We start from the raw sequence: 27,560 nt of genomic DNA on the forward strand, positions 1-27,560 counted from the left end.
CAAATAGTACATGATCAAATGTTATAATTTCACTGTTAGACATCCCACTTACTTAGCTGTAGCGCTAGGAAGAGAGATTGAGCTAAACACTTGGACTCTTTCTTGAAGCTTATTTCAAATATTTATCAAAACCGACTCCCTCCACCCCATTCTCCCTAAGCGACTCCCTCATACTGGACCCAGGATTGCCTTGTGCTGGAATCAGGATGCCAGCACTGTGTTGGCTTTAAAACTCTGTATGAAGGTTCCTACCCGGATAGCATCACCCCAGCTGGAAGATGGTAGAAAACTCAAGAGAATGGTACTGAAACACCAGGAGCACTCTGCTCTTCCATAGACGGAGGAGTTGTTTGCTGGGAATCTGTGACTTGGATTCTATTCCTAGGATGGAATGTAATACATCCCAGCTGACGCACTCAAGGCAAGAAAATACATCATGATTAATTTGACAAATGACTCCTAAACCCAGCACTGCCGCTTAGGAATTTTCCCTTTGAGTGCCTTGCTTACAACAAGTTTATGTACCAAATAAAAAAGAGACTTGATTCATATGACCACGAGTGTAAGCATGCTGAAGTTTCACAAGAGTTTTCCTCTTCTCTTTAAGTCTTTCTCTGGTCTCTGCCCCTTCCTCCCTGCCCCCTCCTTGTATGAATCTTAAATGGTTCTTTAATAAAAAACCCAAAGCCCAATACTAGGGTAAATGCTGAAACATCAGAGAGAAAAATGAACAAGCTACTACCATCTCTCACATCGCCAACACTTCGAATCCTGTGTTTCAAAGGCTCAGAGAGTCCTCAGCTGAAAAAGCTCTCTAGCCTAAGGCCTCTGGTTGAAAAGAGATTTAGACCAAAAAAATAAATAAATAAATAAATAAATAAGCCGGGCGGTGGTGGCCCACGCCTTTAATCCCAGCACTCGGGAGGCAGAGCCAGGCGGATCTCTGTGAGTTCGAGGCCAGCCTGGGCTACCAAGTGAGTTACAGGAAAGGCACAAAGCTACACAGAGAAACCTTGTCTCGAAAAACCAAAAAAAAAAAAAAAAAAAAAAAAAAAAAAGAAAAGAGATTTAGTTTCTGTCTTTTCACACCTTAAATACCTATCTCCACCCATCAATATCACTTCCTTCCTGGTGCTGGGATTAAAGGCATGTGACTCCCAAGTATTGGGATTAAAGGTGTGTGCCACCAGTGCCTGGCTCTGTTTCTCTCCTAGATTGAATCAATCTCATTTAGTCCAAGGTGGCTTTGAACTCACAGAGATCCAGACAGACCTCTGCCTCCTGAGGGCTAGGATTAAAGGCGTGTGCCACGACTGCCTGGCCTGTATGTTTAATCTAGTGGATGGCTCTGTCCTCCGATCATCAGGCAAGCTTTATTTGACAGACATTATATCATATTATCTTTTTTTTTGTCTAAAATTATGCAAGGTTATAATTAATATAAGAAAAACTATATACATAAGTATATATAATATATATATAGTTAATAATTACATTAACAATGTCCAGATATAAACATTTAACAAATTCAGAGAAAATACTCCATCATTTATCCTATTTTGGTGAGTGCAAAGTGTTGTACCTAATTCACTTTCTATCCTAACTTGTCTTACCAACCCAAAACTTTCTTTGGATGTCTTTCTGTCTTATATACTTTACACCTCTTTCAGTGAGTCTCTTTCCTGAATTTGTTAACAAGGAAAACTAGAACTAAGACTATCTAATCTTCAATACCACCAGAGACCAGAGAAGGAAATGATATTAACTGAGTAAGCAGGAAGTGCAAACAACTGACTTCCAAAAAATGTGACAAATGACAGGTACAGCTGACTGCCTGGACAGTCACCCAAGGTTCCCCTGCAACATTGGTCCCTCTGTCTTCAGCCTACAGGCTTAGTGTATCTGACAGACTTTTCTGGGAAACAGGATATTCTGAAGGGCCTTCCTACAGTTCCAGAGGTCTTTCAACTACAGACCTCTCAAACTGTAAACAAGCTACACCACTTCAATGTTTTCCTTATAAGAGTTGTCTGGGTCATAGTGTCTTTTCACAGCAATAGAAACCCTACTTAAGACAACTCTTCAAAGAGCTGAGAAGATCAAAGTGTGAGAATAATTGGATACAATGAACACACCTACTGCCAAGGCCTAGGTTTTTATTGTTCTTATCCCATGAATCAAGTCTACACTCTTTAGAAAAATACCTAATTATAGAATCAAGATAGAAAATGTGGGTGAATCTGAAGCTTCTTGTAGTGTCAGAAATTAAGAATGTATTCAAAATGAAAGCAAACACAATGTTGGAGATATCCAGAGACCTTTCTACAGCATACTGTCAGCAGTCAAGGCAAGGAAACTCTCTTGCCTGCTGGCTCACTTTTCCCAGAAAGAAAATAAACTCTATGTGGAGTTTTTACAATGCCCATCTGAAGTAGACTTCTGAAGTAGATTCATGCTGCCAGGAGCTGATGTCTCATAGTCATTTAAAAAAAAAAAAATTTTTTTTTCTCGGAAAGCGTCACACTGATTTCCAAAGTGACCACAAAAGTTTGCACTCCCACCAACAGCATAGGAGTGTTCCCCTTGCTCCATATCTACTCCAACATAAGCTGTCTTCAGTGTTTTTGATCTTAGCCATTCTGACAGGTGTAAGATGCTATCTCAGAGTCATTTTGATTTGCATATCCCTGATGAATAAGGATGTTGAGCAATTCCTTAAATTCTTTCAGCCATTTGAGATTCTTGTGTTGAGAATTCTCTGTTTAGCACTATTGCCCATTTTTTGATTTGCTTGTTAGGTATTTTGATGTCTAGTTTCCTGACTTCTTTACATGTTCTGGAGATCAGCCCTGTCAGATGTGGTGTTGGTGAAGATCTTTTCCCATTCTGTAGGCTGTCCTTTGGTCTTCTTGACCAAGTCCTTGGCCCTACAAAAGCTTCTCAGTTTCAAGAGGTCCCATTTATTCATTGTTGCTCTCAGTGTCTGTGCTACTGGTGTTATATTTAGGAAGTGGTCTCTGGTAACAATTTGTTCAAGACTACTTGCTACTTTCAGTCTTCCTCAAGACCCAGCTATACCACTCTTGGGCATATACCCAAGGAATGCTCAAAAATACCACAAGGACACATGCACAACTATGTTCTTAGCAGCATTATTTGGAATAGTCAGGACCTGGAAACAACCTAGATGCCCCCCAACTGGAGAATGGATGAAGAAAATGTGGTGTATATACACAATGGAGTACTAGCCAGCAGAGAAAAACAATGATTTGAGGTTTGCAGGCAAATGGATGCAACTAGAAAGTATCGTCCTGAGTGAGGTAACCCAGACTCAGAAGGACAAACGTGGTATGTACTCACTCATAAGTGGATACTAGATGTGAGGCAAAGGATAAGCAGACTGCAACCCACAGCTCCAGGGAGGCTAGCTAGGAAGGAGGACCCTAGGAAGGATGCATGGATTGCCCAGAGACGGAGAAAAGGATGAGATCTAAATGAGCAAACTGGGGGTGAGGGCATATAACGGGGGGAAAGGGATGAGGGATGAGAGCTTAGGGGAGTGGGAGGTTGGAGCTGGAATGGGAACAGAGTGGGAGAGCAAGGAAAGAGACACTATAATACATGAAGACACCATGGGCACAGGAAGAAACAGAGCGCTAATGAGGTTCCCAGAAATCCACAAAGATGACTCCACCATAGACTACTGGCAATAGTCGAGAGGTGCCTGAGCTGGCATACTCTGGTGATGGGATGGCTGAATACCCTAACTGTCATCATAGAACCCTCATCCAGTGACTGAAGGAGGCACATGCAGACATCCATGACTGGGTCCTAGGCGGAGCTCTAGGAGTCCAATGGATGAGAGAGAGAGGAGGGATTCTATGAGCAAGGGACATGGAGACCATGACTGGAAAAAGTACAGAGACAACTACCAAACTAGTGGAAATGCATGAAGTGTGGAACAATAGCTGAGGAGCCACCATGGTACTGGACTAGGCCCTCTGGATAAGCCAGACAGGTGTTTAGCTTGAACTGTACAGGGGGCCCCCAGGCAGTTGGATCAGGACCTGTCCCTTATGCCTTTTTGGAACCTAGTGCCTATGGTGAGACATTTTGTGCAACCTTGGTGCAGGAAGGAGGGGCTTGGACCTGCCTCAACTGAATGTACCAGACTCTGCTGACTCCCCATGAGAGACCTTGCCTTGGAGGAGGTGGGAATGGGGTGTATGAGGTGGGGGAGGGAGGCTGCGGGGCAGGAGGAAGGAGAACGGGGAATCTGTGGTTGGTATGTGAAATGAATAGAAAATATCTTATTAAAAATTACTTTAAAAAATCATGGTCGCATTTCCATTTAAATCAATGAAAATGTTATTACAACATCTTAAATGTCATATTCTGCAGCTCTCTGAAGTATCTGAAGACTCTCTAAAATATCTGTTTGAACTTGAAAACATACCTAACATAAACACAAGTTCTATTGTAATGACTAGCTACTAACTTTTATTTTTTATATCCTAATGAGTTGGTTATAATAAGTTTTAAGGTCTAGCAATTTGCATTACATTGTTAAATGAACAAGGGTAGACATTTGTACCATATATTCCAACAGGATCAATATTAACTTCAGATCAACGTTCACAATTTGTATACAAATACAAATTCCAATCCAATGTGAAATATTTAAAACTAGCTGTTGCTTTTTCAAAGTAGAATCAATAATCTACCTTTTATTTTATATCTATATTCCTGTTTTCCCTTTTCAGAGTAGATTCAAAAATCTACCCTTTTATCCTATCATTTACACATTTTTTCCAGGGTAGATTTAATAATCTACCTCTTATCTCATGGTATCTAAATTCTCTTCTTTTTTTTTTTTTTTTTTTTTTTTTTTCAAACAAGAACCCTGAATCTAATCTCCTTTGTTTAGCTTTTTTTCTGACTACTACCAACAACAACTTGTAACCCTAAACAATGACAATTATCCATAACTCATTGAATGACCAAAAACCACCCACTAGTAACAGAAATTCCTAAATGGTCTTACAAATAAAATACAAACAAACTAACAAACTGACCAAACAAAAAGAACAAGAAAAAAAAAACAGGCACCAGATGTGAGAGTAAATTCTGAGAGGTCAGAGGAATAGGACAAGCCAAAGCCAACCTCACCTTACCAACCCTCCGCGTCCAAAGAGTCCTGCTTCCCATATACCCAAGTCCACATTCCTCTCTGTTGTGCTAACTCACTTCTCCCCTGTACCCAGCACCATCAAGTCCTCTTCCTGCCTGGCTCTGTCTCTTCCTGTCTGTCTGTACAGACCTGCAGACCTCTATGGTTAACTAGTGTTGGAATTGGGGGTGTGAGCCACCACAGGTGGCTCTGTTCCCAGTGTGGCCTTGAACTCACAAAGATCCAGACAGATACCTGCCTCCCCAGTGATAAGATTTAAGGCCTGTGCTACCATTGCCTGACTTGTTTGTTTACTATGGTGGCTGGTTTTTTCCTCTGACCCTAAGATAAACTTTATTGGGGAATACAATAAAATATCACCACAAATTTTATTGGAGGATACAAATAAAATATCACCACCTCCACCCCACCTCTTGGGAATATGGGCATCCTTGTCCTCCTGTTCTTGAAATTACTTCCTGCTGCTTGGGGGAGGGGGCACTGCCATCTTTAGGGGACCCAGAAAAGAAACATTTGGGGATTCCTTGTCAAGTCCTTTGAGAGAAGTAGCTTTGTTTTTTGCTGTCCAGTCTCTGCATCACTGGAGAGTGCAGGCCTTGTCTCAGGTCTTGGCTAGATTAGTCTGTGAGGCTGGATCTCCAGTAGACATCTGGAAATCGTCCTGAGCAGTTTGTAGTCCAAAGCATGTCTTTAGTAGATGGTGTTGCTCATCTTAACGGTGTCGTCAAGGTCCTGGTGGAACTGTTGTTGTGGGATCCCATCATCTTTTTAGGACTTCAGAGATCCCATTAGGTCAGATTATTCCTTTACTTGGGGATTTTTTTTTTCTTTCGGGGTAGTTCTCCGCTCTTCTTTGGGTGTTTATTTGTCCAAAGGTCTTCCAGTGCTTCAAGCAATGCGTGTGGAGATCTCCATTTCTTCCGGAAGCTCTGCCACATTCACTGCAAAGCGGCCCTGGACGTCACTGAGGACGTGCCCATCACTCTCCTCAGACACAAAAGTGAAAGCCAGGCCTCTGGTACCGAAGCGACCAGCACGAGCCACTCGGTGAAGGTAAGTATCTGAGTCCTCTGGCATGTCATAGTTGAAGACGACGTCGACCTGCTGGATGTCCATACCTCTGCCAAACAGGTTGGTAGCCACCAGGATGCGCCACTGGAAGTCCTTGAACTGCTGGAAGCGGGACAGGCGCTCCTCCTGGTGCATGGCTCGGTGAATAGCAGTGGCTGGGAAGTTCTGTTCCACTAGGAGCTGGGCCAGGGCCGTGCAGCGCTGCACAGACCTGACAAAGATCACCACCTGGTTAAACTCGAGGACGTCGAGGAGGTCGCAGAGCTTCCGGTTCTTCTGGCTCTCCTGGAGCTTGACGTAGTACTGCTGGAGGCTGTGCAGCGAGAGCTTGCTCTCGTCCTCCACACACACCTCCATGGGATCCTGCATGAACTTCCTGCACACGGGCCGGATCTCCTTGCTCAGGGTGGCGCTGAACATCATGCACTGCTTCTCGTGGGGCGTCCCTCGAAAGATGGCCTGCACGTCCTGCCGCATGTCCAGCTGTGCCAGCATCTTGTCACATTCGTCTAGCACAAAGTGCTTCACGTTCCTCAGGTTGAGGCTCCCTCTGCGGACCAGAGCCAGGATGCGGCCTGGGGTCCCCACCACCACGTGGGGACGGTTCTTCTTCAACACCTCTTCATCCTTCTTGATGGAGAGGCCCCCAAAGAGCACGGATACCTTCACGCTGGCCATGTACTTAGAGAAGCGCTCATACTCCTTGCTGATCTGGAAGGCCAGCTCCCTGGTGTGGCACATGACCAATACCGACACGGGGCCGTCCACGGGCTCCATCTGCTGCAGGGTGGCCAGCACAAACACCGCCGTCTTGCCCATCCCAGACTTGGCCTGGCACAGGACATCCATACCCAGAATGGCCTGGGGAAGACACTCATGCTGGACCTCTGAAGGATGCTCAAAGCCACACTCCACTATGGCTCTCAGGAGCTCCGGCTTCAGCAGAAAGTCCCGGAAACTAGAACTGTGAACGGAGACATAAGATCCTTGGACATCTTTCTTTGGGGGAGCTGGGGTGCTCTCCTGGGCTGCTTGGGGCTCTTCAAATTCATCATAATCCAAAAGCTGGTCTTCCACATCCTGTTCTGCCATGGCACTGTCTCCCATTTCGGGTTGGCCTCCACAAGCTGGGAGGAGAGCGGCCAGCTGTCCTTCTGCTCTTAAGTCCTGCCCCTAGGGACAATGACCTCAGCTGCAACACTTCTACCTGGGAGCCGGACCTGGGTCTTGCTCCCTGGGCCGTTGGCTTTTCGCTTACCACGTCGGGCACCAGGTGTCGCACAAAATCTTAAATGGCCCTTTTAAAAAATCAAACAAAACAAAACAAAACGGGCAGCTAGATATTAGTGTAAAATCGGAGAGACCAAAGAACAAGCCACTGCCAATGTCTCGCCTCCCCAACTCCACCAAGCCTCTCTTTGAAAGCCTCTGAGTCCTCAGCCCAAAGAGACTGAGTTTCTGTCTCCTCAAGCCTTTATATACCTTTCTCCAACCAATCAGATCACTTCCTCGCTGGTGCTGGAATTTAAGGCATGTGATTCTCAAGGACTGGGATTAAAGGTGTGGCCACCTCTACCTGGCTTGGTTCTCACTTAGATTGAATCAATCTCCTGTAGTCCAGGGTGGCTTGGAACTCACAGCTCCAGACAGATGTCTGCCTCCCGAGTGCTAGGCCAACACTGCCTGTGTGCCACCACTGCCTGGCCTCTGTGTTTAATCTCGTGGTTTGCACTGCCCTCTGATCCTCAGGCAAGCTTCATTTGATACACAATAGACCATCACACCCTCCCCCTTTTTTGTAGGTCTAAAATAATACAAGAAGGTAATAACTAATAGAAGAAAAACTATATACATAAGTATATACGATACATACAGTCAATCATTACATTCCCAATGTCCAGTCCAAAAACATTTGACAAATTTAGAGAAAATACTCCATCATTTATCCTGTTTTGGTGAGTGCAAAGTGTTGTGCCTAGTTCACTTTCTATCCTAACTTGTCTTACCAACCCAAAACTTTCTTTGGATGTCATTTGGTCTTATACACTTTACACCTCTTTCAGTGAGATTCTTTTCTGAATTTGTTAACAAGGAAAACTAGAACTAAGACTATCTAATCTTCAACTCCATCAGAGAGCTGAAAAGGAAATGATATTAACTGAGTAAGCAGGAAGTGGAAACAACTGACTTCCAAAAATGTGACAAATGACAGGAGCAGCTCAATCCCTGGACATTCACCCGTTTCCCCTGCACATTGGGGCATCCATCTTCGACCTTTTAGTTTCACATTTTCTTTTTCATTATTAATGTGTTTTCATGCCTATGATATGTGTTTTGGGCACACACAGGTGGAGTTCAGAGGAGGACTCTGTGGAGTCAGTTGTCCTCTGTTTCCTTTATGTGAGTTCCAGATCATCTGGCTTGCTTGTTAATCATCTTACCTGATGAGCCATGGTGATGACCCCTAAATTCAATGATTTGTGCTATCTAGTATTATAAATAGAACTTGCGATTCATACCGTAATTTTATTAAACTGTTTTTCATTTTATTTTTAAGATTCTCACTTTTCAGCCCTGATGGGATAGAATTGTTGCCCTGAATTTGTGGTAATTCTTTTGCCACAGCCACCAGAAGAGATACCCAGCTATCAGTTTAAATTTTTAAGAGATTTCAAAATTGTTTTCCACAGTAGTTACATGATTTCATTTGCCACTGGGCAATTCAAAATGTTTCTACTTTCTCTGCATTTTCTCCAGCACTTGGTTTTTGATTTTTAGTTTTTTGTTTGTTTTATGTTTTCTGCTTTTTAAAAGCTGATTTATTGCCAGGCAGTGGTGGTGCACATCTTTAATCTCAGCATTCAGGAGGCAGAGGCCAGCAGATCTCTGTGAGTTCGAGGCCTGCCTGGTCTACTGAGTAAGTTCCAGGACATCTATAGTTACACAGAGAAACCTTGTCTCAAAAAACAAAAATTTAGGAGCTATACATAGTGAGCTGTACCTTTAATCACAGCTGAGCTGAATATAGTGAGCAGTACCTTTAGTCCCAGCTCTTGGAAGGCAGAGGCAGGCAGATCTCTGAGTTTGAGGACAGCCAGGGCTACACAGATAAACCCTGTCTCTAAATAAATAAATAAGACCATCCTCACAAGGTTTGTGAGTTAAGAGGCCAAACTAACTCCAGAGTGAGAAGATCTGGTCTTAAATCAATCAGTCAATCAATCAATCAATTCATTCATTAAAAAATAAGGACCATTCCAAATGGTACATACTCACTTTTTCCCTTTAGGGGATCAAGCCTAGGGTCTCACATACAGGCTAGGCAAGCACTCTACTGTTGAGCCACACCCTTAGCCTTACCACCTACATATTTTTTTTTAACATTTGGAAAACAATACTTTGACAGAAGAAAGAACCATTCTGGCACTGTTTCTTAACCACCATAGTTTGTGGTTAACCTGGCGGTAATTTGTTCATTGAGACACTACAGTTAGTAGAGCATCTAAGTGAATCCATTAACCAAGCTTTCTGAAAGCAGCTAACACCTTCTATCCTGTAGTGTAGGGCAACCATATCCTGTGGCTCTGTTGATTTTATTCCTTGTGACCGGCATGTAGTATTAAAAATCAAATGGGTTTGCCACTGTTTCTCCCATGCCCCCGTTCTGGGGTGACATCACTTTACCTATAGATTAGATTCTCAACCCTCAGAGGAGATTTTGCAGTGGATTGTGGTTAACACAGCGCCCCTCAACTGGGCAACACATGGAGGATATGAGACTTTAGAGTTCTCAGGCCTAAATGGGACATCTATATCATACTCACTGGCTCCCTTCAAGGCTCAGGGATCATCATGGAAGCAGGGGTAGAAAGACTGTAAGATCCAGGTGTGGTGATATTGTGTTCCCCAAAATATTGTGCACCCTAACAAACTTATCTGGGGTCAGAGAACAGAACAGCCACTAGATATAGAGGCCAGAAAATGGTGGCACACATGCCTTTAATCCTAGCATTCCAGAGGCAGAGATCCATCTGGATTTCTGTGAGTTCAAAGCCACACTGCAAACAGCCAGGCATGGTGACTCATGCCTTTAATCTCAGGAAATGATGGTAGAAAGCAGAAAGGTATATAAAGCATGAGGACCAGGAACTAGAGCCTGGTTAAGCTTTCAGGCTTTCTAGAGGCAGTTCAGCTGAGATCTATTTGGATGAGGACTCAGAGGCTTCCAGTCTGAGGAAACAGGATCAGCTGAGGAACTGGCGAGGTGAGGTGGCTGTGGCTTATTCTGTCTCTCTAATCTTCCAGCATTCACCCCAATACCTGGCTTCTGGTTTGTTTTTATTAATAAGACCTTTTAAGATTCGTGCTATATCCAGAGGCTGTAGGGGACTACATGGAAAGAGTTTCCTGGACAAAACCGGGCATCTACAAGTAGAAACTCACTGTGGTTGTCATAGCATACACAAGACCTGACCAAGAACAAGCCTAGACAAAAATTTCAGCCTGGAGCAGGAAGGAGATCAAGAAGTCCTACCTCAAGCTGAAGAGTTGACAACTGATAGCTGCTGGGAGAGAAAGTTTGTCTTCTTTAAAGGTATGCCTTCTGGCAGGTTGACCACATTACAGGGGATGCCCCATACTCAGAAGTATGTGGGCAACACAAATTGGGCTTGGTGGGGTATTTTTAAAAAAGAGGGGGCTAGAGAGATGGCTCAGTGGTTTAGAGCACTTGTTAATCTTATAGAGGACCTGGGTTTGATTTCCAGCATCCAGGTGGTGGCTTACAACCATCCGTAACTCCAGTTCCAGGGAATTTGATACCCTCTTCTGATCCCTATGGGCACCAGGCATGTATATGGTACACTTACTTACATGCAAGTAAAACACTCATTCACATGAAAATAAGATAAATCCAACCCCTGGGATCACAGGCCTGTGCTACTACATGTAGTGATATTGTATTTGTACTCTAACAAATAACGCTAGCTTTCTCTTGGGCTGAGGATTTCCTAGCGGTAAGAACTTGTAGCTGGCTTTTTCTATTCCTTTGATCTGTCAGCTTTCACCCCAATATCTGACTCAGGGTTTTTTTTACTAATAAGACCATTTAGGAATTCGTGTTATAGCTACACTTGGCCTTTTTTGTTTGTTTTGTTTTTAAAGAGGACGTAAGTTGGGGGAGGTATGGAGGTGGGGGTGGATATGGCCAGAGTTATTGGGATGAATGTTAGGTGAATATCATCAAAACACATTACATGAAACGGGTATGATGGCTCACACTTTAATCCCAGCACTCAGGAGGCTGAGGCAGGTGGATCTCTGAGTTCAAGGCCAGCCTGGTCTACAGAGCGAGTCCCAGGACAGCCAGAGCTACCCAGAGAAACCCCGTCTCAAAAAACCAAGAAAACAAAACACATTGCAAGAAATTCTCAAAGAGTTAATAAAAATGCATTTTAAAACAAGTGACAGATAAGGTGATGATTATTGGATTCTGTGTGTAACTTCTGTTTGATGCTTTGTGGGTTCGGAGGAAATCTAAATAGAATGATTCTAAGTGAGAGAATAGCTTGAGATTCTTGCAAAATCATTTGGAAGACCCATTCCCCATTACTCCCCTTCCCAAACTTTCAATAATTTTAAAATCTGGTCACGCGTGTTCCTTGGCTGCTGCTCAAGTCAGCATTTACCCCTTGGCTTGTTTAGCTCTGACTCAGCCGCCTTTTACACCACCAGCTCAGTTAGTTTACTTCTTTCTTCTTTAGTGCTGGCGTTGATCTATTGGGCAGAGCTCCAGCCTTGTACTCCCTGTACTGTGGGACAAGGCTGGTCCGCTCGTTCCTTTTTCCTGTCCTTTCCAAGCTCCCAATATTCATTATAACTGGGGTCTCATGGGGCCTGAAGCCACTGGGGTTTTTTGATACGAACACAGAACCACAAAATGCTAAGATTTAAGGGACACAGAGGAAAGCAAAGGCCAGAGAGGTCAGAGGGCTTGTCTGGAGTTGATGAGTAACAGATCAGGAATGAGAAGTTATGGCTACCAATCCTTGGACCGGATGCCTTTCCTCCACATGCCTCTCTTCATTGGCAAAAGCCCATACTGGTGACTGATACCAGACAGGGCCATGAAGAGATTGTGTTCTGAGAATTCGAACTTGTGGTCAAGTCCATATCCAGAAAGGGCCCTCAACCCCATCTGTATGCTCCAGAGCTGATACATGCGCCTTTCTTAGAGCTGAGTGTACACATCGAGGCCAAGGGCAAACTTAGTCTTGCCGAGACTTCATTCAGCCGGCCCCAAACTGTTGATCCTGTCTTCTCTTTTATTGTCGTCATAGCATCCCTTACCAGCAGCAGTTATTCTATATTCTTATTAGTTTATTGTCAGTGTTAGACACTAGAATATAAACTCCTGGGGAGTAGAGGCTTTGTTTGTGATGGTTGTGGATGCTGAGTCCCATGCATCTGAAACGATGCTGTGGAAGAACAGTCATGAATAAAACATGTACCGACTCCAAGGCACCATGCTATTAAACCAACAGCAACAATTACCAAGAATATATAAGCCGTGGACCTGACAGGTAAGACCCTAACTAAAGCTTCACTGTCTAATACAGTAGCCACCAACTCTATGTAGTTATTAAGTACTTGAGACGTGGCTAATGTGAATAAAAATGAGCTTCACTGGAAGAACTGGCCCTGCCCCTCACCAAGTGCTGTGATTCACAGAATGGGCCCTGCACCTTGCCTGAGCAAAACAGTAGAGCTGTCCCTGGTGGTGTGAGCGTGGGTGAGCGGGACTCAAGGGTGTGAGAGAAGGAGAACTGGCCCCACTCCTTGCTGTCTGCTACATTGGGTGAGCTAGATGGGGCAGTGCTAGAGAACCTGCCTGGGTGGTGATGATGAGGGAAAGCTGGTAGGCTGACTGACTCAGCTACCACCCAGGCCCAGAACCAGGCCTATGAGTTGGAACCCAACATCCACCTCGTCTATAAACTGCTGGAGCGTGTGAAGGGGATGAATCCACAAATCCAAATCTACAGGATCGCCAAGACACAGGCAACAACAGGATGTCCAAGAGGAGTCCCTGTAAGGGCCTAGTATCAAAGGTGTAACAGAAGCCAGAGGCCTCGGACCAGACCCGTGACTCACTGCAATGAACACTTACAAGTATATGGACAAAAGGGTACACTGTGTGACTCACTGGACCACTCTGCAGCTTCCATGCTGAGATCTTTTTATTTGTTTTTGCTGTTGTTATTTGTTTTGTTTTTCAGTTTTACTTTTTATATTTTGTTTTTCAGGGGATGGGGGAGGTTGCAAGGGCAGAGGGCAGAAGCAAGGGGATGAGGAGATGAGTGGGATCAGGATGCATGATGTGACATGCATAAAGAATCAGTAAAAAGTTTTTTGTTTTTTTTTTAAAAAAAAGAAAAAGAGCTTCACTTGCTTTGATGTGACCTCAAGTGTTCCAGGCATGGCGTGCATCCAGGTTTTACTCTGTTGCTGTGATAAAATACACTTACCAAAAAAGCAGCATAGGGGAGAGAAGGTTGACTTTGGCTCGTACTTCCAGGGTACAGTCCGTCACCGTGGGGAAGATACGGCGGCTGGAGCTTGACATGGGTGACATTACACCCAATCAAGAGCCGAGAGAAAGGAATGCGTAGTCCTCCGCTGGCTTTCTCCACTCTTAAAGACTCCAGGGCTCCAAACCAGAGAAAGGTGCTGCCCGCCTTCAGGCTGGGTCTTTCCATATCAGCTAAGGCAATCCAAACTATCTCCCACACACATGCTCACAGGTCAACTTGACGTAGCCAATCCCTCACTGAGACTCTCTTCCCAGGTAGGTCTAGCTTGTGTCAAGTGGACAAACTCGCCATTGCAGACAGATGGTTTTGTCGACCCTTTCCAGCCTGATCTGAATATATCTCCCTCCCCTCTGAAAGTCCATCTGCTTTCCTTCCCTCCTTCTCTCCCTCACTCCCTCCTTCTTCCCTTCCTCCCCCTCCCCCTCTCTCTCCCTTCTCTTGTTCTTTTGTCTTTCCTTCCATGTTGGGGATTAAACTTCAGAGCCCTACATCAGCTAGACAAGTTCTCTACCACTGACCCACACCCCCAAACCCTCCGTTCTTGGTTTATATTTTAGCTGTAGCGTCCACAAACAAATTACCTCACGTATGGCAATCTGTTGGGGGATCGTCATTGCTTTCTTCATTTATGACACATTGTCTTTCCAAGCTTCCACATTTATTCTTCTTCTTGAAGAACTGATCACTGGAAACAACCAGACTTTCAGGAACACTTTGATGATGGTCTGAGTGTTGCTGGCCCACAGCTCACATACTACAGGACGGTCAACGGACAAGGAGCTTCTCAGCGAAAAATGCTGCTGAGCCAGGCATAGTGGCACACATCCGTGTAACTCCAGCACTTGGGAGAATGAGGCAGGAGGAGGATTGATGTGAGGTTTGAGGATAGACTGCACTACTTAGTGAGTTTGAAGTCACATGGGCTGCATACTGCATAGCAAGACCATGTGTCAAACAAAACAATGCAAAATGAGAGAGAGAAAGAGAGAGAAAGAGAGAGAGAGAGAGAGAGAGAGAGAGAGAGAGAGAGAGAGAGAGAGAGAGAAAGAGAGAGTAGGAAAGAGAGGGAGAGAGAGCAGGAGAGAGAGAGAGAGAGAGAGAGTAAGCTTGAGATTGCCGTGACTCCATTCCTGCTGGAAAAATGCAGTGCTCAAAATCTAAGGAACACTAGCCCTCATTCAGTAAGTGTCCTTTGCTCCCTGAAACACAAGCTACAGGTCTATGTTCTGTAACAAGTATAATGTGTTTATGAAGATGTGCATGAAAAATTGTTGGGATTATCTTTTCAGTGCTCCTTTAGTGTATAGTTAGACGCCTGCCAGCCCTGGGCTCCTCCAGGCATTTAGGAATGGCTTGCTCGGCAGTCTTCTGAAGTTTCCTCTGATATTCCAGTGGCCCGACTATGGAAGTGCTGAGCATCCAAGAGCATGGGAGCCTTTTGAGCATAGTGCAAACTCAGAAAATATTTATAGTGTCACTTGATTTATGACAGGTATGAACTTTCACATTTCTCTTCTGTTGTTTTTGTTTGTTTGTTTTTTGTTTTTTCAAGACAGGGTTTTTCTGTACAGTTTTGGTGCCTGTCCTGGATCTCGCTCTGTGGATCAGGCTGGCCTCAAACTCACAGAGATCCGCCTGGCTCTGCCTCCCAAGTGCTGGGATTAAAGGTGCGCGCCACCACTGCCCGGCTGAACTTTCACATTTCTTACGACGAAGCCAAGGAGCCTATTACATGAGACTATATTACATGAGACTAGCAAATAAACAGCAACAGATCACAGAATTTCAACTTTGGTCTTAAGCTAAAAGCTATTTGGGCCAGGGGTGTAGCTCAGTTGATAGAATGTCTGCCTGCCATTCATGAAGCCATGGGTTCAATCCCCAGTGCCACATAACCTGGACATGGTCGTACACACCTGTAACCCAAGAACTCGGAGTAGAGACAGGAGAATCAGAAGCTCAAGGTCATCTTTGACTACAAGCAAACAACTTAAGTTTAACTGAATTCTTCATTTAAAAAAAAGACTTCAATTCAACTGTTTTGACTCCTCTTTGGGGTCATATGACCACATGTAGATGGATTAGCCATATTTCTGACTTTTTAATGTTTTTAAATGCCAAAAAGGCATAGAATGGTTCCTCTCTTGGAAGATGTGAGATGTAGTTTGCAATATGCTCCACATTCAAAATAATGTGAGATTAAAAATTAGCCTCAATTTCTTCTAATAAATACTCTGAAATGGTTTGTAGCTTTAAATGTCACTATGTCTTAGGCTGTTTGTGCTATTATTACAAAATATCAATGCGTTTAAATTATAGAAATGTACTTCTCATCAATTAGGGAAATCCAGGTTCAAGATACCAACGGATCTGGTGACGACTTCCAAGATGATGCCTTATGCTGCATCCTCTGGGGTGGGCAGCCCAAACAGAAGACGCCCTACTTTTGTGGTGATAGCTCAGAAGTAGAACCCTTGCTTCACAGACAACAGGCCCTAGGCTCAATTCCCAGGAAGGGTGGGGAGTAAAGAAAGTCTCTTCTAGAACGGCATAGATTCTGTCAAACTCACTTTTGTTTTCAATGGAACTTATGTTTTGTACTTATGTAGCCCGGCTGCAAGCCACAAGTGAGCAAGCCAGTCAGCAGCATTCCTCCATGGCCTCTGCTTCAGTTCCAGCTTCCTGCCTTGAGTTCCTGCCCTAACATCCTTTAGTGATGGAGTGTGACTGGAGAGTTGTAAACTGAAATAAACCCTTTCTTCTCCAAGCTGCTGTTGGTCATGGTCTTTTATCACAGCAATAGAAACCCTAACTAAGACGGTGACCAATTGCCAAATAGCACTTGGCTTTCTCCATGATACTTACAACTTTGTACCCTGCCCCTATCCAACTGCTGTCTCAAATGAGCTACCTGAACAGCCAGCATAGAAAAGCCCTCTGAAATGTTTGCAGTGGCTTGGAGACACCCTTATCAGCCTTCAGAGATGACCCCTAGGGATTTCAAGCCTTAAAGTAGTTTTTTGAACATGAGTTGTTATGGAAACATTTTTCTTTCTTTTTTGTCTTCTCCAGGATTAGAAACAGATTTTAAGGCAACAGACTTCCAAGTGTTTGACCTGCTCACCTACAAGAGAGACATCCCTCAGCACACAGCATTACCTCTGCTTTTTTCTTTTCAAGGACAAGCAAAATGGAAATGGTGGGGCTCCATCCTACCTCTCATCATTCCAGTTGAAAATTCTCCAGTCATTCAAGCAGAAAAGTAAAAACCATCAATGAACAAAGCCATTGGGGAACACAAGTATCCACCATAAAGTGATCCTCTCACAAGCCATGGTACAGGCATGGGTGACCAAAAGTGGACCAGGTAAGATCTTCCCATGATCCCAAAGGAGAGGCATTCAAGCAATGAAGATGTTCATGAGATGCTGGAGGCAAGAGACAATAACCAGAATATCCGGGCCTTCTATAGACAGATACACAATGACTTTGTGAGGAGGTAAACCAGTGCCCTGGGAGACCCAACTGACACAAACCAAAAAAAGATTTTCCACTGCGCTCTGCAAAAAGAAAGACCTTACCATCTGTCACGTTCGGATATTTTCAGCCACACTTTTGTACAGGAATTACCACAGTGTCAACAGTGTCATACTTGACTACAAAGGACAAGAGTGACAGATCTCAGGGCCCTTTGAATCTGAAGATAGCGTTGTTAACTGCTGTGAATGCCAGAGGGGTTTTTTTGTTGTTGTCAACAGAGCTTCTTGAGTTATTTATGCCTGCAGCAACTTGTATTTGATCGCTCCCCCGCCCCTTTTAGCTGCGTCCCTGAGATGTGTCATAAGGAAAGTAAGAGTGTTGTCAGCAGCAACATGTCCTACACTCTCTAAAGGACCACTGGAACCGGAGCTCCCAACTACAAGACCCTACCTCTCACTCTGTTAACCTTGATCCACTTTGGCCTGTCTCCGTGACTCCCTGGGGACGCTCTCAACGCCAGAGAGTCCTATCTCATTCTTCCTTCTGGAAATCCTGACAGTCTTCCAAAAGAATAAATCACTCTCTGATTTATTCCTGCAAGAATTTTTGGGGAACCTGCACAAGGAGGCTATTGTATGCATATACAAATAAATGACACAATTCAATGGTTTAATGCTATCTGCCAAGTTAAACCACGGCCGAGCAGCTGTGCACATTTAAAATGATGCTTGGCACAACTGGAGATCCATAAATCATCAGCTGCATACTTTCATCCAATTAAGGAAGTTGAAATAAGTACAAAAAAAATCTACAAATTGAGACGTGTGTAAAGACATGGATGAAACTGTCATTCTGCTCTGGATGCAGAAATAAATAAGATAAAAAAAAAAAAAACCGACTCCTTGTTTTGTTAATACTGAAACTAGAATTTCTTGTCGAGGGGCCCGGTATTTTTGGCATTTCAAATCCTGGCATAAAATTGTGTTTCCAGGAGAGTTGTTTCAGGCTTGTAGCTTTGTCTCTGTGAACGTGACGGGGCTAAGCAGAAGTGATGACTCACCCTGACAAGCAATCATTCTTAGAAACAAGTGGGGAAGGTCAGAATCTTAAGGCTCTCCTGAGAAAAACACAGCCAAGCTATGGGTTTAGGGACTGTCCCTGTGCAGTTAGCCTTTTCTTTTGTCTTTCCCACAGCCGGTCAGGTGAGATCAACAGCCAATGCCTCCGTTCAGCTTCTGTGGGTCCTGGTCACGGAGGTCCAGCTACAGAGGACGAGCCTGACTGAGATGAACAGAAAGGACACAGGAACACGATAATAGAGGGTACCCAAGCATGCTGGTTTGTTAGATCTGGGGATGTTTCTAGAATGTTGGAGGTTTAATGCCAGAATGAAAAACAAAAATCATACACAACGGCAATGAAAACTGATCAAACCTCTCAGCTGATTTTTTTTTTTTTTTACATTATATAGGAAACCCGAATTGTCTAAACAAGTGATACATCAAACTTAGCAGTTCTGTTTCCTACAACCGCTCTGAAGATGGCCACAGGTGCTTTTGACGGAGCTTCTGATGGGTACTCAGGGGAGTGGAGAATTTATGTTTAAAACGATCATAAAACCCTTGACTTGAGTCAAAAGGAATTTGTGACTACTTGTTAGTTTAAACCTACTGCTTTTAGGTACTTCCCTAGCCCAGGACTACAGGTGTGCAACTTTTTTTTTTGCCAAAGCACCGAGCTGACGTTGAAACAGTGATGGCTAGGAGAACATGGAGAAACAGCCTTTACATTCCTATCCCATCTGCCCTCCAGGACTCCTCAGAGCACTTGAGTTTGATGTTGAGGTGATGATATCAGATTCCTCATGAGTTTCATGGGGTGAGAACTACATGCAAAGCAGTTGTAGTAGTTTAAAAGAGAAAGAGACTGCACGAGAGGATGAGGTTGTGGCTCAGTGATAGAGTGTGCATTCAGCCTGCATCAGGCCATGGGTTCAGTCTGTACACACACACACACACACACACACACACACACACACACACACACACAAAACATCTTGCAACACTTGTTCCAATGTCTCTGCCCCTCCAAAGACCCTCAAACCCATTAGCTCTGCGGGGTCCAAGAAAGCTCCTAGGGGCCCATCTGAGACATGGTTGCTCCCAGGAAATTACACATTGTCACTCTCACCCTAATGTACAGATGAGACTCATGGGAGCAAGGGGAGGTGACACAGATAATATGGCAAAGCCCTGAATTCCAAAGTTGACAGTGAGTCAAAGGTGTGAGGAGTTTTAAAGACCCAGGCAAACTCCAGAAATCCAAAATCCAGAATCCAGCTTTAAGAGAGTTTAAGGTCAGACATAATTCTTCATAATGTCTAAACCTTTTCATTTAACTCTGTAACCACTTCTGAAGTAGTTCCTAGGTGCCAGAAGTTGAACTGTATTGGAACATGACCTCTTTTGCCGTGGACTCTATGGTCTCCTGTGTATGTCCCTTGAATTCATTTTCCCTCTCGGACTATAGATTTTTTTCAAAGCCAGGGCTAATATTGTAACTAGCCACTTAACTTCCTCACACCAAGCTAGCATGGAGTTTTACATACTGTTAATACTCCTAAAGCTTGGTGAGTGACTCAAGGGTTTGACTGGCTGAAAAAAGTCAATTCTGAGCCTAACGCAGTCATCTTTCTTACTTCTTCATGAGTGAGAATGTCTCTAGCCCTCAAATCAGAGGAAAGGAAAATGAGAGGTCTCCAGGTGTTCCATGTTCACAGTTGGAATCAGGCCGGGGTGGGGGGCGGGGTGGGGTGTCTGGGATTACAGGGAGAGTCTTGCACCAGGATGTGTTAGTGTGATGGATATGAAGTGCATAGCTCTGAGGATCTCACAGCTGAGAACAAAGTAGGATTTCCGGGGTCGGGTAAGTGAAGGATACCTTGTTATTGTGAAAAGACAAAAGAAATGTCTGAAGTTGAACTTGAGCTTTGGTGAAATGAATAACACGGTGAAAATTCTTGTGTAAAGACGCCCTCAGGTTGTTTTTCAGTATCCCACATGCTTACATAAAGAGATGTCTCACTGCTTCCTCATTTTCATTCACCCATCAAGATGCAGCTCAGCCATTATCGCTAGGAAACACCCTCTGGCCATCTTGCCCTGGGATGACTGATACCCTGTAGTAAGTTGAAAAGTGTTCCCTCCAAATTCATGTCTAGCTGGGACCTGTAAAGGTGACCTTATTCTGAAAGGGGTCATTTCAAATGGAATCAAATTAAGGTGAGGCCGCTGAAGAGTATGGTGGACACTAAATTCAATATGACCAGTATCCTTGTAAAGAGAGGGAAATTCAGACATGTACACAGAAGAGAAGGCCATATGCAGACAGAAACAGAAATGAGAGTGATGTATCTACCAAGGAATGGCAGAATTGCCAGCAGCTCCCAGAACCTGGAAGAGGCATGGATGCTTCCCTGTAGCCTCCAGAAGGAACGCTACTCTACTAGAACACTGATCTCGCCTGCTAGTCTCTAGGACTGAGAGAATAAGTTTCTGTTGTTTTAAGCAACTTAGCCACAGCAACACTAAGAAAATTAAAATACTACTTTGTTTATTTGTTTGTTTGTTTGTTTGTGTAAGTCTACCAATTACTAGGAGGTGAAAATAGGAACTGAACACATGGTTTCCAGGGATCCTAAGTTTATTTGTATTAATCCGACAGAAGAGGAAACAAAGCGCATGGAGAATCAGTCATGGGGGTTATTCTAGGGACAGAACAAGAAGGGGTCTACCTCTACATCTACCTTCCCTTGACTGGGGCTCAGCCTCATGGCTTCAGCTAACTGCAGCAGTGTCTAGGAAACCACCTGGAAGCTGAGGAAGAGGAAGAATTTCAATAAACAAGCAACAGCCACGGTCTACATAAAGATTATTTTACAACCTGCTAAAGTATCTCCAACACTTCCAAGAGTCTTAAACACAGCAAAGTAGCTTTAGTAAGAGTTAGGTAAGACTGACGAAGTCCAACAGCAACAGTTGGAGCTAAACATAAAGGGGCATTTAAAGCCAAGAAGAAGCCAGGTTCAGCGGTACACTCCCGTGACCTAGCACTCAAGAGGCTGAGGCAAGACGTTCATGAGTTCCCAGACTGTCTGGGCCACATAACCAGATTCTCCCTCTCAAAAAACATTGGAAAATATTGGAAAGCGAACTCTGACAAAACCAGCTTCTGCGAACATTTAAAGTACAACTGGCAGAAGGTGTTTTTCTAATGTTTCCTTTGGATATTTTGTTATTAAGAAGCCTACGAATAATGTATCAGACACTGATTGACCAACATATTCCTCGGGTTCCGTTATTTTAAACACTCTCCTCTTTATCTTTAACCAAATTTTAGAGTTTTAAGGAACAGAAATATAACAACAACTATTTTTTCTTCTGTGTGTGTACATATGAATGTGCAAACATTTGAGGGTGCACACAGTCTGGCACACGCTGAGGCCAGAAGATGACATCAGATATCCTGCTCCATCACTGTCCACCTTATCCCCCTTGAGACAGGGTCCCTCACGGAGCCTAGAGCTTTCTATTTTTCTGCTGTGCTGCCTCGCCAGTCAGCAAACCCTAGTGAATTTCCTGTCTCAACACTCCTCTACCCCAAGGACTACGATTGCAGGTATGCACAGCCACAGCTGGACTCATAGAAGTGTGAGGGATCCAAACACAAGTCCTCCAGACTGACCGAAAATGCGCTATCTACGGCACCATCTCCCCAGCCAAAATAACAGTTATTTTCCTGTAAGATTTGGTTATACACTTCAGATACTCTCACCAGAAAAGGGGGGGGGGGGTCCTTTTTGTAATAACCCTTGGTTACCTTTCTTTCCTTGAGAACTGGGTCTGCACAGCCACAGATTTTGATCAAACCAGGTCGTTTTGATACAGTTTTCATGTTCCTTGAAATGATACGGGACAGCAGGCCAGTTAGCTTTCTGTCGCTGAGGCAAAAGACGTAACGTAATCACCTTGGAAGGAGGAAAGGCTTATTTAGGGTCAGGGTTTTGGAGCTTTTCAGTCCACAGTTGTTTTTCCCGTTGCCTCTGGGTCTATAATGAGGCAGTACATGGTGATGTGTAGCGCATGGCGGGAGGGACCACTCACCTCCTGTGGTTAGGAAGCAAAAACAAAAAAAAAGCCGGGCGGTGGTGGCGCACGCCTTTAATCCCAGCACTCGGGAGGCAGAGCCAGGCGGATCTCTGTGAGTTCGAGGCCAGCCTGGGCTACCAAGTGAGTTCTAGGAAAGGCACAAAGCTACACAGAGAAACCCTGTCTCCAAAAACCAAAAAAAAAAAAAAAAAAAAAAAAAGACGGAAGGTCTGGGATCTCAGACATCCTTCAGAGACATACCTCCACTGATCGACTCACTCCAATTAGCCCTGCTCCCGCAAATTTCCCAACCCCTCCAGGAACCACCAGCGGGGAAACAAACCTTCAACTCAGGAAGTATTGAAGGGCATTTCAGATCCAAAAGCTAATAGCAGGTTTTCAACTGAGGCAAAATGAAATTCAACACAATGCTTGGAACATTTTCTGAGGCAGGCTGGCATTATCTCTGTTTTGTTGTTGCTTAGGGTTCTGCGTCTTTACGTTGTTTCTTTCTTCAGTTAAGATGAACGTCATACACTGGGGCAGTGCATGGCTCCAAATGATCTCAGCACTTCAGAGCGCAGAAGGATTGGAACACAGTAGGCTGGTCAGCCTTTCTTACCTGAGACCCAGCCTCAATGCCAAACATGGTGGGTGGCACATGCCTTTCGTCCCAGCTCTCAGGAGGCGGAGGCAGGCAAATCTTCGTGAGTTTGAAGCCAGCTTGGTCTACAGAGGGAGCTAAAGGCCAACCAAGTCCATACAGTGAGATTCTCTCAATCAAATAAACAAAGACCCAGCATCAAGTCCACCTCCCCGCACACACTCTCAAGAAAAGAATATAGGGAGGGCTGGGTGGTGGCGGCGGCGGCGGCGGCGGCGGCGGCGGCGGCGGCGCACGCCTTTAATCCCAGCACTCGGGAGGCAGAGTCAGGCGGATCTCTGTGAGTTTGTGGACAGCCTGGGCTACCAAGTGAGTCCCAGGAAAGGTGCAAAGCTACACAGAGAAACCCTGTCTTGAAAAAAAAAAAAAAAAAAAAAAAAGACTATAGGGAGGCAAAGGCCTTATCTAAGCTCTTGGTCTGTTTTGTCTGTTTTGTTTTTAAACATACATTTATTTATTTATTTATTTATTTATTTATTACGTAAATTATGGGAGTCTGGCCCTCATGACCACCTGTGCACTATGTGTGTGCAGTGCCCGTGGAAGCCACAAGAGGATGCCCCACCCTCTGGTGACTGGAGTTACAGGTGGCTGTAAGCGGTCATGGGGTTGCTCAGAATTGAACCCGGGTCCTCTGGAAGAACAGCCAGTGCTCTTTACCACTGAGCCATCTCTCCAGCTACTAGGCTGTTTTTGTCTTTAATATGTAAAGGGGTAGATAATTAACAGCTTGTCTGTAGGACATCATACACCAACTCAACAAAGTAAGCCTTTGGTGATTCCTAGCTTCCATGGTAGCCTTTCCCTTCTCTCTTCAGCAAATGTATGACCCTAACAGATTGTCATTCTAATTGGATGTTTGCTCGGTCAGTTAAAAAAAACAGAGCTATTAAGATGAGTATGTGAATTAATAAGTTCTTTTGTTTTTCTTAACAAGGCATCGTTTAAACTCCAGATGCTAAATTATTAGCCATTATTACAAATTTCTCTTATTTGGTGACATCTGTGGCTAAATGTTTGCGCCTTCTTTTGTCCATAATTTATTGTATTACAATAGATACTGCGTGCTTTATTCAATACGCCATTGAGTAAATGAGGGTTTAAAACGAGGAAAGGATGAGGATGCCTGATTGCTTTGTTTTGTCCTGAATGTCCCTCCCTGTGTGTGTGTATGTGTGTGTGTGTGTGTGTGTGTGTGTGTGTGTGTGTTGTTTAAGAGCCTTCCATAGTAAACTATGCTAAGATGGCTGAATAAAATTCCACTGTGTGCTCTGAGAAGCTGGGGTCACATCCCTTCTTTTCTAAAATAGAAGTCACCAGAAGGCTTAGACTAGGATGGAGTCAGTGAAAGCAGGAGTTGATGTTAATGTAGGGACGTGCTCCTTTTTGTATCTTTATGGGCCAGTAGAAAAGGAACTCCATCCTCATTACTGAGCAGTGAGTATTTCCAGTTAATTTGATGTGTGGGTACCGGAGCAGGTTGAGAACGGGGCAAAGCCAGACAAGGTTTAGATTGTTAACTAATACCTTATAGTCTTGGGAGATGCTTACGTGAGCAAACAGCAATTAAAGCCACCACACCCAAGAGTCCCAGCTGAAAGCCAAAGAGAATGAAAATCCAAATGTATAGGCAGTTGTATTGGGCAGAATATTAAAAATTGGGGGCTCACCTCCCAAAAATACGTCTTAGTATGCAAACACACAATTTTTATCAAGTTTATCCATTACACAAATACCAGTGGTTTCTGAAGTTTTATGGGCCGTATTTGTGTTTATGCAAACAGAAGGAAAAAAGGGTGTACAGAGACCAATTGTTTGGCTTTGGTGTGTAGGTGAACTTTGATGGAACTGAGTACAACTCAGAGCGTTTATTACTATGATCAATGGCTCCCTGGGGAGTCGTTTTCCTGCCCTCCCAGCTGGAGGGACAGGCAGGGACGCCCTGGGTAAGAAAGGAACAGAACAATAGGTTCTGTGAGTTCAAGAAGCTGGGGTCGCCCTTGCTGAGTGGGTGGTAGAAGCATCCATCCTGAACAGCACATAATTCAGGCCCAAGTGATGGATTCCTGGGCAGTGTGGGAATACCAAAGGGGTACAATAATGAAAGTGCACTTGAATCACCCAAAGTGCTGAAGATTTTTCGTGTCAACAGATTCTGCCATTGAAAAGCCACACGCCTGGTGAATTTCCTGATCAAATCCAGGACACAAAATTAACGCTGAGGAACCCAGTGGTATTACCCAAGCTAGATTCTGCAGGGTCTCTGGACAACTGGGTCAATTAGAAAGCAAGCTGCTGTTTTATCCTTTGTAAAATAATGAGGGAATTAATTCAGTCTGCTTGAATTTATTTTGTTTCATTATTATTATTACTATCATCATCATCATCATTATAAATACAGCTAAGTCAAGTGTTTCTGGTTCATTTCAGTTCCTCCCCTGCCGTGCTTGGGCGAGGGACACTGCTTTCTGTGACCTCCCTCTGTCTGTGATGATGACACAGCACAAAGCTTTTCGTTACAGCAAATTTTTAATCACCAGGAAGTCATTGGTTTCCTCAGTTTGGGGAGGTTTGGTGACAGGTCCTCTGGTAGGCATGGCCCGAGAGTGACCCTTTCTTACTGTCTTCACACGAGTTTCTGAAGAACACTAAGGCCACCCTTTGCTCTGGATTTCACTTCAAAGTCACACAGCAAGAAATCTGACCGTGGGTAACGTCAAGGGAGCCTGTCTCACGGCGCCCTTTGTCTGGGTTCTTTCATTAAGTTCCTTCTCCGATGCCTGCACACACTCTTGCAGCTCTGTGGCTCTGTGTGGACAGCGCTGGCTGTTTCATGAAGTAAGGTGCCTGGTCCTTGTATCTTAGAATCGTATAAAAGTAACAAACCTAAACAATAGCTTTGTGACTGTTGACTGTCACGTTCCGGCATCCCGACACCAGGACACGCCTTGGAGCCCCTGCACCCAGAGATGTGCAGCAGCATTCAGAGCCAGTTTGCCCGCCTGAGGATATGTGATTGGCCCTGACATTGGCTGGAGGATGATCAAAAGCCCTTCGGAAACCAGCCTCCTGGGGAAGATGGCTCGTCTTTTGTCTTTCCCCCGCCCAGGGTTTTTCTCCCTGCCCCCTGCCAAGGTAGGGACTGTCATCACGGAGCTGCTCCAAGTGCATACTTCTAATGGCGAAAAATGAAAAGCTGAACTTCATTCTGTCTAACAATGGATCCGAAACCTGTTGATCATCAGAACCCCTTGATCCCATGAGGAGGTTTAAAGAGAGAAAAAAAAAATCAATTTCATGAACCCAAGCTCAGAGGCTGAGTATTCTCGCCTGGGGTCAAACTTTTCAGTCTGTAATTTTAAGTGCTCCAGATGATTGCAATGAGCAGCCGTATTTGAGAGCAAGAGACCAGGTTATTATTTTTTTTAAACCAAATATTTTTAGAGGTATCTTTGGTGATTCCATTTAGAATATGCCCTTTGTGTTTGTTCCCAGTTTCAATCCTTTACCAAGTTACACTGCCTCCTTTCCATGTCCTTGGCTTACACGTGTAGCAAAGAGAGCTCTGCAGAAGCAGCTTTCAGTGCTGATTTTTCCCCCTAACCTTTCTTGGGAAGGTCTCCCAGTGAAGAATTAATGGGTCCTTGAATTAGAAAGGAATTTATAATTCTATTGTAGAATATTCAAGATTGCCAACTATGATCTCAAGGGATGTGAAATTTTTGAAATCAAATTTCTCTGGGGTTGCCTCAGTGGCTCAAGTTGGGAAGACACTGCTTTAGGCACAAGGAAAGACTGCAAGACGTTCCCTCCTCAGCCTCCCTTTTCCCACTCTTCACACTCTGCTGCACACCTGGAGCACAGAACTCCTCATTATTGGACCTTGAGACCCAGTCAGAAAAACTGATGCCGCACTAGGTATCCTAACAGAAGAGCTCGGCTTGGGAAGTAGTGTGTTCTGGATGTTGGAGGGTGGGAAAAGCAAAGGCAGACGCTATGAGAACCCAGGTAAGCGGGAGGCAGGTACTAACTAATCTCAGGGATGAGGTTGAAGTCATCGGAAGTTAAAGTTGGATTAAGGCCTCCTAGATCAGGGACCCAGGTGTCAGGGTTAGGGTACTACAAAGCCACTGCTTGGCTCTGGGCCTCTGACCTCTGACTGGGCACTCCCCATGTGCCAATACTACCTCAAAACACTTCCAGTGAGGTCCTGGGAGCCAGCAAAGCAACTCCAGGCAGAAGGTGACTGCTGCAGTGGGAGACCGTCCTGAGAGTGGCCTGAGGAATCATCAAAACAGGAAGAAGGGCAACCCTGATGTCTCGGCCTGCTGCAGAGTCTTCTTCTAGAATATTCTAAGAGGAAGCCAGCTGCCCAGCACAAAATGCGGTTTCCGAGCCTTGGCTCCTGTATCACA

General features: G+C 44.4%; 1 protein-coding gene across 1 annotated transcript; it reads right to left on the reverse strand.

Annotated features, from left to right (window-relative positions):
* Nucleotides 1-6,029: 6,029 nt before the first annotated feature.
* LOC131894581 (ATP-dependent RNA helicase DDX39A-like) lies at nucleotides 6,030-7,354 on the reverse strand. Its single transcript, XM_059244888.1, has one exon. The coding sequence runs from the start codon at nucleotides 7,352-7,354 to the stop codon at nucleotides 6,080-6,082; it is 1,275 nt and encodes a 424-aa protein (XP_059100871.1). The 3' UTR covers nucleotides 6,030-6,079.
* Nucleotides 7,355-27,560: the final 20,206 nt, after the last annotated feature.

The sequence above is a fragment of the Peromyscus eremicus genome, chromosome 17 (assembly GCF_949786415.1).
Source record: "Peromyscus eremicus chromosome 17, PerEre_H2_v1, whole genome shotgun sequence".
In the NCBI taxonomy this organism is placed as follows: Eukaryota; Metazoa; Chordata; class Mammalia; order Rodentia; family Cricetidae; genus Peromyscus; species Peromyscus eremicus.